This window comes from Echiichthys vipera (genome assembly GCF_963691815.1).
Source record: "Echiichthys vipera genome assembly, chromosome: 18".
NCBI classification, from domain to species: Eukaryota; Metazoa; Chordata; class Actinopteri; order Perciformes; family Trachinidae; genus Echiichthys; species Echiichthys vipera.
In genome coordinates this window covers 14,062,804-14,076,888 of record NC_139843.1, presented here as the reverse complement: position 1 = coordinate 14,076,888, position 14,085 = coordinate 14,062,804, and the positions used below count along the sequence as shown (strand labels likewise).

At 43.4% G+C, this 14,085-nt stretch overlaps 1 protein-coding gene across 1 annotated transcript in view; it reads left to right on the top strand.

The window, feature by feature from the left end:
* capn15 (calpain 15) overlaps window positions 1-14,085 on the top strand; it is a 35,983-nt gene that overhangs the window by 18,782 nt on the left and 3,116 nt on the right. Inside the window, exons 3-10 of the mRNA XM_083933284.1 lie at window positions 3,745-3,953; window positions 5,999-6,182; window positions 7,635-7,858; window positions 8,624-8,749; window positions 10,676-10,828; window positions 13,272-13,433; window positions 13,518-13,753; window positions 13,861-14,030. Of these exons, the coding sequence (XP_083789410.1) occupies window positions 3,745-3,953; window positions 5,999-6,182; window positions 7,635-7,858; window positions 8,624-8,749; window positions 10,676-10,828; window positions 13,272-13,433; window positions 13,518-13,753; window positions 13,861-14,030 (1,464 nt within the window). The remainder of the gene's footprint in view (window positions 1-3,744; window positions 3,954-5,998; window positions 6,183-7,634; window positions 7,859-8,623; window positions 8,750-10,675; window positions 10,829-13,271; window positions 13,434-13,517; window positions 13,754-13,860; window positions 14,031-14,085) is intronic.

Genomic DNA, 14,085 nt, shown 5'->3' with positions numbered 1-14,085 from the left:
CTGCTAATATCTCAAAATATGCTTTCTCCTTGCCACCCACCGTACCCCCCTCCACCCTTATCCCGCCCTCTCCACACGACTGCACTCAATTCTCGTGTGTGTGTGTGTGTGTGTGTGTGTGTGTGTGTGTGTGTGTGTGTGTGTGTGTGTGTGTGTGTGTGTGTGTGTGTGTGTGTGTGTGTGTGTGTGTGTGTGTGTGTGTGTGTGTGTGTGTGTGTGTGTGTGTGTGTGTGTGTGTGTGTGTGTGTGTGTGTGTGTGTGTGCGTGTGTTGAGGTGAACACAGGGACTGGCCTATTTTTAGCAGCAGAGCTGGAGAGGAGCAGAAATGATCTGCCTCCCTATTGTGAATGTAATCGCTAACAGCATAAACTGCTGGAGCTTGGTTTTAGTGGTCAGAGGGATTGAACAGGGGTAGAATCAGTACACAAGAGTTGTCTTTCTAATCCATCACTGTCAAGTCGTTAACACTTGGCAAGCACCAAGGCACTGGCGGTGAAAATTTAATTGTGATTAAAGCACTTGGTTTGCCCTGCTACAAGGCGCGTGGGCAGTCCCAGCAACAAGGATAGTTTCAGCCTGTTTTTTTATTTGCTTAGTTCAGATTTTCTTTCCAGACTTGTTGCATTATAGCAGATGGTGTTGCTGATGAAATATACTGTATAAATGACTCAAGAGTTTGTCCAGATTGCAGCAATCAATAAAGACCAAAACTAGAGCTGGAGTCTTGGTGTAAGAAATATTATTCCCTCTTCAACTATTTCTTTTACCTCCTCGCCATTTCTACTCTCCTTGATTAGTTTTGAGAGCGAGACGTGTGTGTGTGTGTGTGTGTGTGTGTGTGTGTGTGCTTGATGCCGGTGCCCCAGAGCGTGTCCGCTTACTCACTATGCCAGACGAGTAATCGCTACTAACAGTCATCAGCGCCGCTTGTGAACTGTAAAACCCAGCATGGCTGGAGCTCGTTCCTCTGTTGCCTCTCCATGTTATCCTCTGGGGGAGCAAAGAAAAGATGATACATGGCAACAGAGTGACTTTGATTTGTTTTATTTCCCCTTCTACTTGTTGCTTGAATTTTTGCCACCTTTTGGATCTTATCTGGGGTTTTGGCTTTGCATGAGTGCCTGCGTGTCTGACTGCGTACAGTGACAGATTTCCAGTGCCTGTGACAGTATTGTACGTACCAAGCTGTTCTAGGACGCTTTTGTTTTGGGTTTAATACGTGTGGCACAAATCCAGCTAGTTCCTTGTCATCACATTTCCATAGATCAGTAGGTTGTCTGTAACATGTAGATATCGAGCTACAAGCTTACTACCTTCCTATGTCTGCCAGTTCTGTGTAGTTTGTGAGATGGCGGGAAGGCATCCGGCAGGTTTACTTACCTCAGCACTGAATTTACTGATTGTGGTCTAGTGTGCTGACATGTGCCCAGTGATAGAATCAGAGACAGCAGCACCAGGTTCACTCGATGAGGACAGGCAGTTAGACTTGCGCCAGCAGACATCAACGCTGCAATTACAACAACAGAAAAATGCTTTTGTGTGTGTGCATGAATACTTCTTTTGCCTGAATACTCCTTGCTCAATCCACAGATGTATTAGTTGCCACCTTTATGCTATGGTTATCACATATTCCATACAAGCACAACCCAGTTTACATACTTCATATTTTTCAACTCATAACTGTTGTCTGCCTGAGGGACTGCTTATAAAAATGAATGCATTTAGCTTGAATTAGTTAATACGTTCTGATCACCTATTATTATTATTACTAGTAGTAGCAGTAGCAGTAGTAGTAGTATTAGTAGTATCAGTGTAAGGCAGAACCCATTACATTAATGAGACAGAAAACTGTGTTCCTGACTGGGAAAATTCACACTGTATTAATTATGAGATAGGGCATGCCTTGGAGGAGGTCTGCGCTCTCCAAGAGTCCAAGAATGCAGTTGCATGTTGCATGAGTTACATACATATACCGCATGTGACTATATGGCGACAAAAGCTCTTGGAACGACAAGCTAAAACCTGTTGTGCTCATGTGCCACCCTGCATGCTCCCAGATGTGAGAAGGCTAATTGCAGTCTTTCCCTCATGGGTAGATTACAGCAGGAGACCATTCTGCTGATTATCACGTCTCTCAGATCACTGAGAATAATCTGCTCAAATATGCAAGGATGCTTTGCGATTCAAATCCAACTTCATTTGAATGATCCGATATAGATTCCTAATATTTTTGAGAGGCTGTGGAGGGCTCTGTTGTAAAACTAGAGTGGATATATTGGTATACTATGAAACTAAGGAATCCATTCCTACCAACCATGCCATTCTAGCTTGTTGGAAATTAAATAATGCTCCAAAGTTAATCTAAATTTTGGCAAATAAAATAAATGCCATGGCCATTTTCTTTATGTATATACAGTCAGTACCACACTACTACACTACCACAGTACCAAGAAAGCACTGCTGTAGTGTGTTCATGATAAATACAAAAGACATGACTATAACTGCTATGGGGTCAACTCTTAATGTAAACATCAGAATCAAATTGATTCGGGAAATCAGTTGCAATACCAGGCCCTGTAGATAACATCTAGCCACTGTTCCCATTAGAACAGGTTTTTCATTTATCTTCTTCCCTTCCCAGATGAAGAAGTTTGTGTAATACTTTAGATTAGACTGGAGTAGTATTATGTGCTTGTTTAGAGCAATTTAGGCCAGTTTGGGTGAGTTATTAGTGAGAAGTACATTATCAGTCTCTGTGTGTGTGCAGGGCCAAAGCTTTCCCCTACACCTCTGTGGTAAATCCACACCGCCCCCGAAACCGATACAATAAAAGCCAGCATAAGGGTCATCTGTAAGCCACTAAGCTACAGAATTGCCAAGCTACATGGAGACCTCGGATGGCCGGGGCGGTGAGGCAGGCAGCACTGAAGTGGTTTTAGCTCAATGGGGGTGGCGACTAAGCAATTTGCTTCACTGTGAAGCCACCAGTGGGGTGCCCACATTACATCCCGGGCCTGGCCCACTTCTGATGCCACAAATGTGAAACCGGATAGGGTTGTGTGTTGGCCCTCTCAGGTTTGTGTACAGGAGAGTTTTAGATAGGCATATAGTGTGTCAGATTGGGTGTCTTGATCTGTTAATGTATCCATGTTGTCAGGGCCCTGTGTACACGAGCGAAGCAGCTACATTTTCAGAGTGTTAAAATCCAGTGTGTCATTTTAAATGCTCCGTGCTCTGCAGGGAATGTGCTTCGCAGAGAAGCATTTGAAATGTTTGAAAGTGATTTGCATATATGTCCTGTTTCTTGGCTGCTACACGGTGCCACATTTGGTCTCCTGCCGTGCAGATGTGTGATGCCAGACTAAAAGTGGAAGTAATTCCTCCCGCCACTTGAATGTGGAAGGCAATAGTTTGTACTTGTTCCACCCTGAATCCAGGGCTCATTTGGCGGCCTGTGGAGCCCTGCATTAATCATCATTCACCTACAAAATATGAAGAGATTAACAGTTAGTCCTCAAAGCTCCAGGCGTCCTTGAGGCTTGCACTATGTGTTTGAAAACTGTTATTTTGAAGTTTTTAGGTTTTTAATAAAGACATTTTCTGTGTGTGTATCTTACTTTATATATATATATGTATACCTTAATTAAAAGTTCAAATGTGAGCTGGTTCAGTAATCTCACTACTTTGTCTCCCCATCACTTTTCCTCTCCACTCTCCTCTGTCTCCCCTCGCCCCCTGTTCAGAACACCGTGAACTTTGTGGACGACAGTTTCCCCCCAGGACCTCGCTCTGTGGGCTTCCCCGAGGGCGACAGCGTCCAGCAGCGAATCAAAAAGTGGCTCCGCCCCCACGAGATCAACTGCAGCAACTTCAAAGACCGAAGTGTCAAGTGGTCCGTCTTCCGCACACCACGGCCCTCTGACATCCTACAGGGCTTGCTCGGAAACTGCTGGTGAGCTGTCAGAACCGAGCAGGACACTAATCAGTCTCGATAACTTTGAACAATCTGGAGACAGACCATTCATTTACAAACAGACTTTGAAAAAGGTAGGAAAAATGATCAATGCTTCAACCTAGGACAAACAAGAATAAAGCCAAAGTAAGAGGGTATTTTTTATTCTGTTCAGTCCCTGGGATAGGTCGGAGGAATACAAAACAGACAACAGATAATATTTCACGTCTGTGTAAGGTTTTGTCACAGCCTGCTTTAGATGAACACTGCAGCCTAAAGCTAGTGAAGAGAGAGATGGAGACAGTGATGGAGAGACGGTGAAAGAAAAATGCGGGAATTAAATGATAGAAGAAGCAGGGTGTAGCTGGGCAGGTGTACAGATACACCTGACAGGGAGATTATTCACGGGAATGTTAGTCTTGACACATGCTTTATCTCCCTGCCCTTGTTCTTTGTGTCCTTTGGGGTACTGTGTGTGTGTGTGTGTGTGTGTGGGTGTTACCATCCACCAAATACCTCTACACGTGTCAAAGAAACACAAAATTGTCCCAATACAACTTTTCGCTCCATTGCCAGCACACACAGCTTATCAAAAATAACCATCCCCAAGGCCAAGACCTCTCACTCCCGACAGGATGTGACCCCAATTTGTGTCTCACTCTCTCTCTCTCATATATACACACACACACACACACACACACACACACACACACACACACACACACACACACACACACACACACTTGTCCTAATAAACCAGCAAACAACAGCTAGCCAATGACAGCAGAATAAAGTAGTGCCAGTCACCCCTGTACTTGAGTACAAGCTGACTTAAGAGTCACATTATGACACGGCCAATTGGATTTCTATTTGATTCTTTGCAGCCGATTGGTTTTTCATCAGCGGATGAATAGGCTTATCTGCATCACTCATCTGCCACTCTAACAGATGGGATATAGCCTTAATAATACACACACACACAAAGAGTTTCAGTCTATAAACGGCTGCTGCGCTAACACACGTTTATGGCCGGACTGAAAGGGATATTACTTTTATCTGTAGATAATGCAACAGTACTACCACCGTCAAAAGTGTGTTGTCCGACGAATCATTTGCGACGTCGTCCGAGGTATCCCTTTCATACATGTAGCAGCATTGTGTCAGTCATTGAGTTTGTCTGACAATTTTGACAGAAGTTCCTGAATCTAGTTATCTCTCCAGTAAGACATTTTCTGTTCCTGTCTTCCTGTTAATAACGTTTCCATTTACCCTCGGATGTTTTTTTCCGTTTCCATGCGAGCTGCATGATAGAAACGCGCCCGCTCGCTCGCTGTGAGTTCTCCGGACAACAAGCTGCTCTATTCACCATGGGCTCAATCCGACGGTACACAGACTTTATACCAGGACACTGTCATGGTAAAGTCCGTTTTATGTCCAATCCAGCTGATTCTGACATGTGCGTCCTCAAATGCTGATCGAGATAATTTCAGGTTTACAGCGCACGTGTGATAGGGGCTTTAGTTATGTTGTTAATAAAGGGGGTCAGTATACTGTAAGATCAGCTGTGAGTCAGCAGCGTACAAAGAGAAAGAGGAGAGACGAGCCAGTTTATCTTTGCTACAGGGTGAATTAACAGTAATGCGGAGGTAACAAGAAGGCATAGAGGCTTGACTCATCAAATGTGATTGATTTTCAACGAGGGCAAATTATGTAAAAAAAAAACCTGCTGCTACCTTTTTTGTTTTTTACTAATTCCACATTTACAGTCTCACGGCTGCTTCTCAGTCTGTTTTCTTTTCTCTGATTGCATCCGTCAGTCGACATTCCTTATCTTTACCTGTCTTTTCAACTAAAGCGGGCATCCATTCAGCCGTCCACCTGTCCGTCACAATCAGCTGATCATTTGTATCTTTCCATTTGTTTCACCGCTTAATGCAGGTTATCTTTTGGGCTTTGTTTCAGTCACATCCTCTTGTTCACCCGTCTGTCCTTCCTGAGCCGACATTTTCATTTTCCGATTCATTGAGTTTTTATTTCCTCTCCAGGTTCCTGAGCGCACTGGCGGTGCTGGCAGAGCGACCGGAGCTGGTGGAGAGGGTGATGATCACCCGGACCATTTGCCCAGAGGGGGCCTACCAGGTTCGATTATGTAAAGACGGGACGTGGACGACGGTACTGGTAGACGACATGCTGCCCTGCGACGACTATGGCTACCTCCTCTTCTCCCAGGTCAGGAAAGATGAGAGGGATATTGTGAGAAGCCCTGGAGGGAGAAATATAGAGGGAGAAGTAATGGATTAGAAAATAGATGCTCATAGATATTCAGTGGACAAGATACACTATTAATGTCAAAGGTTGCATAGACACTGCAGAATAGAAAAAGGTGGTTTAGACAGAAATATACCATATTCTGCTCATATAATGGCTCTTCCACATCATAGAGGTTAGTAAAGTTGGATAGCAAATACATACAGTAGACCAAAACAACTTGCTCATACATGCAGACCCTCTGACAGGCTTTTTATATTCACTCGTGCCATATTGTGACCCTTTAAGGCCCTGACACACCAGGCCGACTGTCTATCACTGTCGGGTCGTTGGGGAGCATCTGTTGCCCTAGTTTTTGTGGTGCACCGTTGGCTCATACAGCATGTTGAATTGCCAGCAAGAGCACTTTTTGACTAAGACACAGGCAAAGTGAGGCGACACGACAGTAGGCCTTGGTCACCACAAGTTCTTTGATGTGTCTGGGCTTTAAAGGGGGAACTCCACACACATCAAAGTGTGTTTACAGGTTGAAAAGTCGGATAAGGCTTTTCGTGGCTCCAGAGTGTCACTTAGACACACGCTGCTTCACGTAAGCGGGGCACAGCAGGGGGTTTTTTATCTGCTACATAGATTCTGTTAGTAGTGTGTGGTTGCTTCCAGTTTCACTGTGTGCATATTGAGTTTTGCCAAGTGATAATGCAGTTGATTATGCAGTGTTCTGAAACGTAGGCTTTATTAGTAAGAAGGGCATCCGTGAGTTGCTTTGTGCCGGTTCAGAGTAGTCATAATAGCCTCACTGACAGAGTTGCAGCCTATCAGTGCAATATTAACTTCATAATATAAGTTCAAGCTAATTCATTGTCTAGCTTTTTATCACAAGCATGTCTCAAAGGACCCCACAGAGGATGATTGTACCTGAAGGTCCAATTAACCAACAGTCAATTACAGGACAAATGATGTATTGCATTATGCAACAAATAAAACAATGGGAAACAAAACATGGCACACGCAGAGACATACTGTAAAACCATACCATATCATACCGAATCTACATAAAGTTGTTGACACTACCTAGCGCCTCCAACATTACATCTTAAAGAAAAGGTAATAAAAGAGGGCAAAGGGCAGGGTGAATTTCTACAACCTGATGACTAGGCATGTAACAAAGTGTTATAAGAGAACAGTTATGTGTATGGTAATGATAACATAAGAACAGATATAAGAAACCACATATAATTCCTTTTTTTATGAGGTTATGTTCAGAAACCTTTAAACATTTGAGTCACAGCCAACAAGTTCAGAGCCAACATCTATAAACTAGCCCTGCAGCAAACTCAACATCCTGTTAAAAGTTAGCTACGCTCATATCTGAGACATGACTAAATGTTTCCTCTTTCTCTCCCATCATTCAAGGCCCAGAGGAAGCAGCTATGGGTGGCGCTGATAGAGAAGGCTCTGGCCAAACTCCATGGCTCCTACTTTGCCCTGCAGGCAGGGCGTGCCATTGAGGGCTTGGCCACGCTGACAGGGGCTCCCTGTGACTCCCTGATGCTCCAGGTCAGCTCCACCAACCCTCGGGAGGAACCCATTGACACAGATCTCATCTGGGCCAAGATGCTCAGCTCCAAGGAGGCTGGGTAAGAGAAGGAGTGGAGGTGAAATTCTGGTGGAAGTAGGGTGAGAAGGAACATCTTCTTTGCTGGCCTTGCTTTTCACCTCTTCACCCTCCTTGCGTCACTATTGGTATATTCTCGTACAGTACAGTGAACAGACAACATAATAAATAGTAAAACATTTCATTAGAAAAACAGTGGAATATTCTCTAATCACAACTACAAACACTAAGGAATTACAAAGGTACTGAAGGCCAATGAGCATATGTGAGTAATAAAAGAGGTCTGCTAATCGGCACTTTGATATGAAAGCTTTCAAAGTAACAAGAGACAACTAGCAGAACTCCAAAGGGGATGAATCATCTGTGGCCAAACTGTAGGTCCATCTGTCAGAAAACCTGTGGGATTATTCAATATATCAAAGTGAAACCACCTAGAAACCCATGGGAACACTAGTAACTATACTTTCTAAGACGAGTTGCACTGCATCAGTGAAGAGGGAGCAGCAGTCACACATTGAAAAACAGATTAACAGGGATATCACTGGTGTTTGTTTTGTTGTTGATTGTCTGTGTCTGTGTGTATTGCTGTCATCCTGGTTGAATAAAGATTAAATAACAAGAAATAATTAACATAATTAACTATGAAGCCGAAAAAGCACATAGGTTGAAATTAGTGTGTTCTGTCAGAAAAATGGAAAAAGAAAACAATTAGCAAATTTCTTGTTTCCTGGTGATATTTCAGTGAATCTTATGTCTTACACTACTGTGTGTTGTGCGTGTCTGTTAGGTTTCTGATGGGTGCATCTTGTGGAGGAGGTAACATGAAGGTAGATGACGTTGTCTATGAGTCTCTGGGTCTGCGGCCTCGACATGCCTATTCCATCCTGGACGTACGCGATGTCCAGGGTTACAGGTAGGAAGGAATGTGAACTAGAGTGATAACCTGGCTGTCTGCGAGTTCCCAGCTTTTCCCATCCTGCTCACTTCATATTTCTCTTTGTACATCGATCTATCTGCTCTGTCTCCATCTGTACAGCTATTTCATTTTTTCAACATTACGTTTGTTAATTTAATACAGGGCTGCATGTACAATAAAAATTAACCACGACTCCCACACTGAATTTTGGCATTAAAACATCAAATTGCATATCATCAAATTGTGTGACCGCTTATTGCTGTCGAGAAAACTGATAATACAATCTGCAGCTTAAAACAATTCTCTTTTTTTAATTCTGGGACGATTTTGGATGCGTTTGGCAACTAAGGGATTCCTGTTTTGTTCACATCTGCAACAACAAAGGATTTGCTCTAACATCTATTTAGCAACATCAGCCAATGCTCATGGGTATTGGAGTATTGTGAGGTTTGTTGTGTAAAATGAAGAAATTATATATTTAAACATGGAGGACACATCACACATCTGCACTTCCTCAAACTGTACAAAAGTGAAGCCAAAATGTTTTGGATATGGGTGCTGCCCTCTTGTAATTTTGGAGTCTGCGCAGTAGTGATTGGGCGTTGATGGGCAACATATTTATATCTACAGATGCTGCCAGGTACACAACGTCTTTTTGCCAAACAACATTCTGCACGTATTACAACAGCATCGCTCCGTAGTAAAAGAGCCCAGGTGCTAAACTGGCCTGCCTGCAGTCCCAGTTTGTTACCCATTCAAAATGTTGGCGCATTACGAAACGTAACATATGCCAAAGGAGACCCCAAACTGTTGAGCAGCTGAAATCCTACATCATGCAAGAATGGGAAAACATTACGCTTTCAAAAATGATGGCAATTGGCCTCCTCAGCTCCCAAAAGCTTACAGAGTGTTGTTAAAAGAAGAGGGAACGCTTCACTTTTGAGGAACTGTCATGTCGCCCATCTTTATATACAGTCTATGCTTAGAAACAACATTTAAATAATCAATGTGTTTCTATGTTAGAGGGTATCATGAAAAGAAAAGTTTAAAAATGGAAAAATAGAACAGGGAAAAATACTTTCTTGATAGTGCCATAGCCCTTACAAAATCCTCATCCACGTTGTCTTATGGCTGAAACCTTCCTTTAATCCCTTTTCCTTCTACATCTTTCATTCATGACTGTTTTTGAGTTCATAGTCGAAACCACTGAATCATACATTAGGTTTCACTGTAACGGTCTTGCAGGTGTATCTCATAGAAATACATGTCTTACATATTTTGTCTACTCATTAAAAAAGCATATTCATAAAGAAGTACTCTAGGTTTAGAATTGATTGAACAGTCGTACACACTGTGAAAGCACTTCTTGAATGATTCATAGGTTAATGGGGTAGAGGCTTGATGCCAATAGAAACCAGGTGCACACCAGTTCATTTTGATCACTTTGATCAGCATTGTGAGTCCACACAATGGAGGCTTCGTTTGTGCTACCTGTGAGTGGAGGTTGAGAGTAGCCATAAATCCCAGATGTAATTTGCTCAAGAGCCCCACACAACCACTTTAATTTACTGCCATATAGCAATCTGAGTGGAAGATTTGGCCACAGCGCTTGATCTAAAATGAGTTGGAATCCTGCTAGGAGCCAGAGGAGATGAAAAGCAGCTTGGAAACAGTGATTCACCTGCACTTTTTTAGGAAAGAGGGGACTCTCCAATGTGGTTTTCCATTATACCTCTCAGGTTTCTCACTGTGGGGAAGCGGCAGTAAAAATGAAATGGGTTGTTAAAAAGTAGGCAATGAGCCATAAGAGGAGCAAAATGAGTCTGCAGAGATGGGGATACTGCATTGACTAAAAGCTGTTGTCACTCTAACTGGATTATGCGTTTGACTCCCCTTTTCTGTCCATCATTGGCCACACTTCAGGTTGTTAAGGCTGCGTAACCCGTGGGGTCGCTTTTCGTGGAACGGCAGCTGGTCGGACGAGTGGACAGACTGGCCGCAGCACCTGCGGCATGAGCTGATGGCTCATGGCAGCAGTGAGGGTGTCTTCTGGATGGAGTACAGCGACTTTATAAAGTGAGAACCATGTTAACAGAGACTTGATTTTTATGTTTTTTTAGAGTTGATTTTTATGTTTTTTATTAAGTCTGCATGAAACCAGTTTAGGTTTGTTTAGGAAATGGTGGGCTTATTTTCATCTGACAGATACAACCACAATGACACCACAAAATCTTTAAAGGTCCCTTATTATGCTCATTTTCAGGTTATACTCTGTCTGTATGAAATGCTTCATTTTAGCCCCTGTCTCTTTAAGCCTCCCTCCAGAAAAAGCCAAGTCTGCTCTGATTGGCCAGTGTTTCTAGGTCTCCTGTGTTCTCAGCGTCTCTACACCGTCATCACAGCTGAGGAATGACTGTAACATCATTGTAGACACTTTTTACACACACACACACACACACACACACACACACACATACTATATATATATCCATATATATATAGATATATGTATTATAATTGTGACCTAACTGTACAGAAGTCCTGGCGGCTCATTTAAAGTCACAGTTTCTGAATACGAGCTGTGTGCATTTCTCTGTGGACTGAGCTTTTTGATACTTTCAAAAAATTGATATAGCAACCTGACCTCCTTTATTATATATAAAAAAAGACACGGATATCTCACTTTCTACAATATGGGACCTTTAATTCTTAATTTGTAGATGGATATCGTCTCATTAAGTAACCCATTTCAGACAACACTTAATTCACTCAGACCTGTCTTCCCTCTGGTGGCCATTAGTAATATACTGTGTGTATACTGTATATATAATATAATATATCGTCATTGTTGTGATTTTTATTTTTGCACTGTCATTTTCAATGGCAGCTTCAGAGTTAATCATTGTGCCCACATGATGGAAACAGATTTTTATTCTGCTAATTCATTTGAGCCAGGGTGGCTGTGTTTATTCCAAACACACTGCTGTTAAAAGTGTAAGACTCTTGACTTCCTGTGTATGTGTATTTATACCAGACAGAAAGATTTACCCAGCACCAGTTGTTTAGAGAAGAAAATGTCAAAGCTCTTTTAACTGTGTACAGGTGAAATAACATTCATTTGATGACCTTTAGTTTCACCATGTGTTAAAAGTGATGGATAGCTTAGTGACTTCATGCATTTGTTGATTTTGCTGACCCACCTGGTAATGACACCAAACTGACAGCGTTTTTTGTACGTTGTGTTGCATCACGCGCTGGTACCCACACCATGGTGTTATCATGGAACTGTGTGGGTTTTTGTTGTGGTTGCTTTGGTTGCCAGGGATTTGGCTGACGGGGGCTTAGACTTGTAATGGCTTTCAGTGTGTTTTCTCATATTAGATTAATCCTGTCATTCAATCACACACAGCCTCAAGTATTAACTGGTGTTTTTCTAGCTGTTTTTAAGCATGGCCATTTCATTGGCCACAGACCTTGAGGAGGTCAGTAAACAATGTTGCCTGTAACAACTAGATTGAAAAATAACCTGAAACCCAATAGGGGTTGTTGCCTGGGACTGCCATAAAACAAAACGGACGAACCCATCATGTTTCGAAAAACAAACCTGGATGAAAACTAAATTGCAGCCCCAAAAAAACAATTTGAGAGAATCTGTGCGACCAGCCTTCAAAAACATTTCAGTAAGAGTTTATATTTTGTGTAAATAACCTGATTCTACACTACCAAAACGTTACCTCGTGGACAGGGCCTGCTCTTGCCTAGAAAAGCGAACCATCTGATCAATGGACGCTGTCACAAAGTCCACCATGTTAGCAGGTTCACTTAAAGATAAACGATGTGCGCGTCCGGCCGTTATTCATATCCCCTGTGCCTAACAAAATAAAATCCAGAGGGATCAATGTGCCGCTGTCCTCCTGAACAATCGCACCTGAAAAATGTATGCGACCTAGAACAGAATTCCCTTCCCTCCCTGATCGTTTGTTTTCTCTGACCGACAAATAATCTTTTAGCTTTGTACTGTGTGACAAACCTACAGCATACGTCTGCCTACGGTTGTGTCAGTGTGGAAATGGGCAAACATGCTCATGTTGATGGTTAAGAACAATTCAGAATGATTATTGCAGTTAAAACAAGAACTGGCTTCTAAGAAAGCAGACATATTTATCTCCAGTGATCAAAGCCTACTGAAAGCTTCAGCATGCATTTTTTTCTCGATTGTCAAGATGTAAGGCAGTTTGTCAGTGCAAGGTTAGAAAGTGATGAAACAATGAAAAACAGACTGAAAGCTAGGAAGAAAATGTCTCTCGGGGGGTGCTCCATCTTTGAAGGCGGAGGTTTGAAATGGTAGCAAGGTAAATGGTATTTGCACCGCAGCGCCCTCGGGGGCTATGCTAATATTAAGTACTTGATTGTGATGCATACGAATAGACTTAACTCATGACAGCCGGTCAAACTGTTTGCGTCTCAGAAGAACGGGTCCTAAAGAAAGCTCAATCGTCTCATCCGTTTCGTCCCACAGGTACTTTGACTCTGTGGACATCTGTAAGATCCACTCAGACTGGCAGGAGGTGAGACTACAGGGCTGCTTCCCCAGCAAGGCCAGCGGGCCAGTCACTGTCACAGCCCTCACCGTGCTGGAGAGGACGGCGTTGGAGTTTGCTCTCTTCCAGGAGGGAAGCAGGTAAATAGGCCAGCGTTTTTTGTTTTGTTTTGTTTGTTTCATCCCCGCCTTTGTATGCGCTAACCTGTCTCTTCCCCTCTTCAGGCGTTCGGACACAGCCGACAGCCACCTGCTGGACCTGTGCATCATGGTGTTTCGTGCCTCCTTTGGCAGCGGAAACAAGCTGACCCTGGGTCGCCTGTTGGCCCACAGCAAGCGAGCGGTGAAGAAGTTTGTCGGCTGCGATGTGATGCTGGAGCCGGGGGAGTACGCCGTCGTCTGCTGCGCCTTCAACCACTGGCAGATGAATGTCAGCGGGACAGGAGGTCCACCCACGCCAAGTAGGTTTACAGACGCTGGCTGATGAATGTTTACTCAGTTCATCCATAGCTGTAACCATGTTTACCATAACTCATAAGTTATTCTGAAGCATTTTTCCGTCCTGCAGTCTCCAGTCCTACCAGCGGGGCGGCGCGGCGGCCCAGCCAGGACTTCCCCGGCTACATCCTCGCCATCTACAGCTCTCGACAGGTGATGGTGGAGCAGGTGGAGGCGACGGCCACAACACTGGCAGACGCCATCATCCTCCTCACTGAAAACAAGGGCGAAAGACACGAGGTGAGACACATGTATACACTCACCACAGAACAAGAGCACACATGTCTCTGTCCAC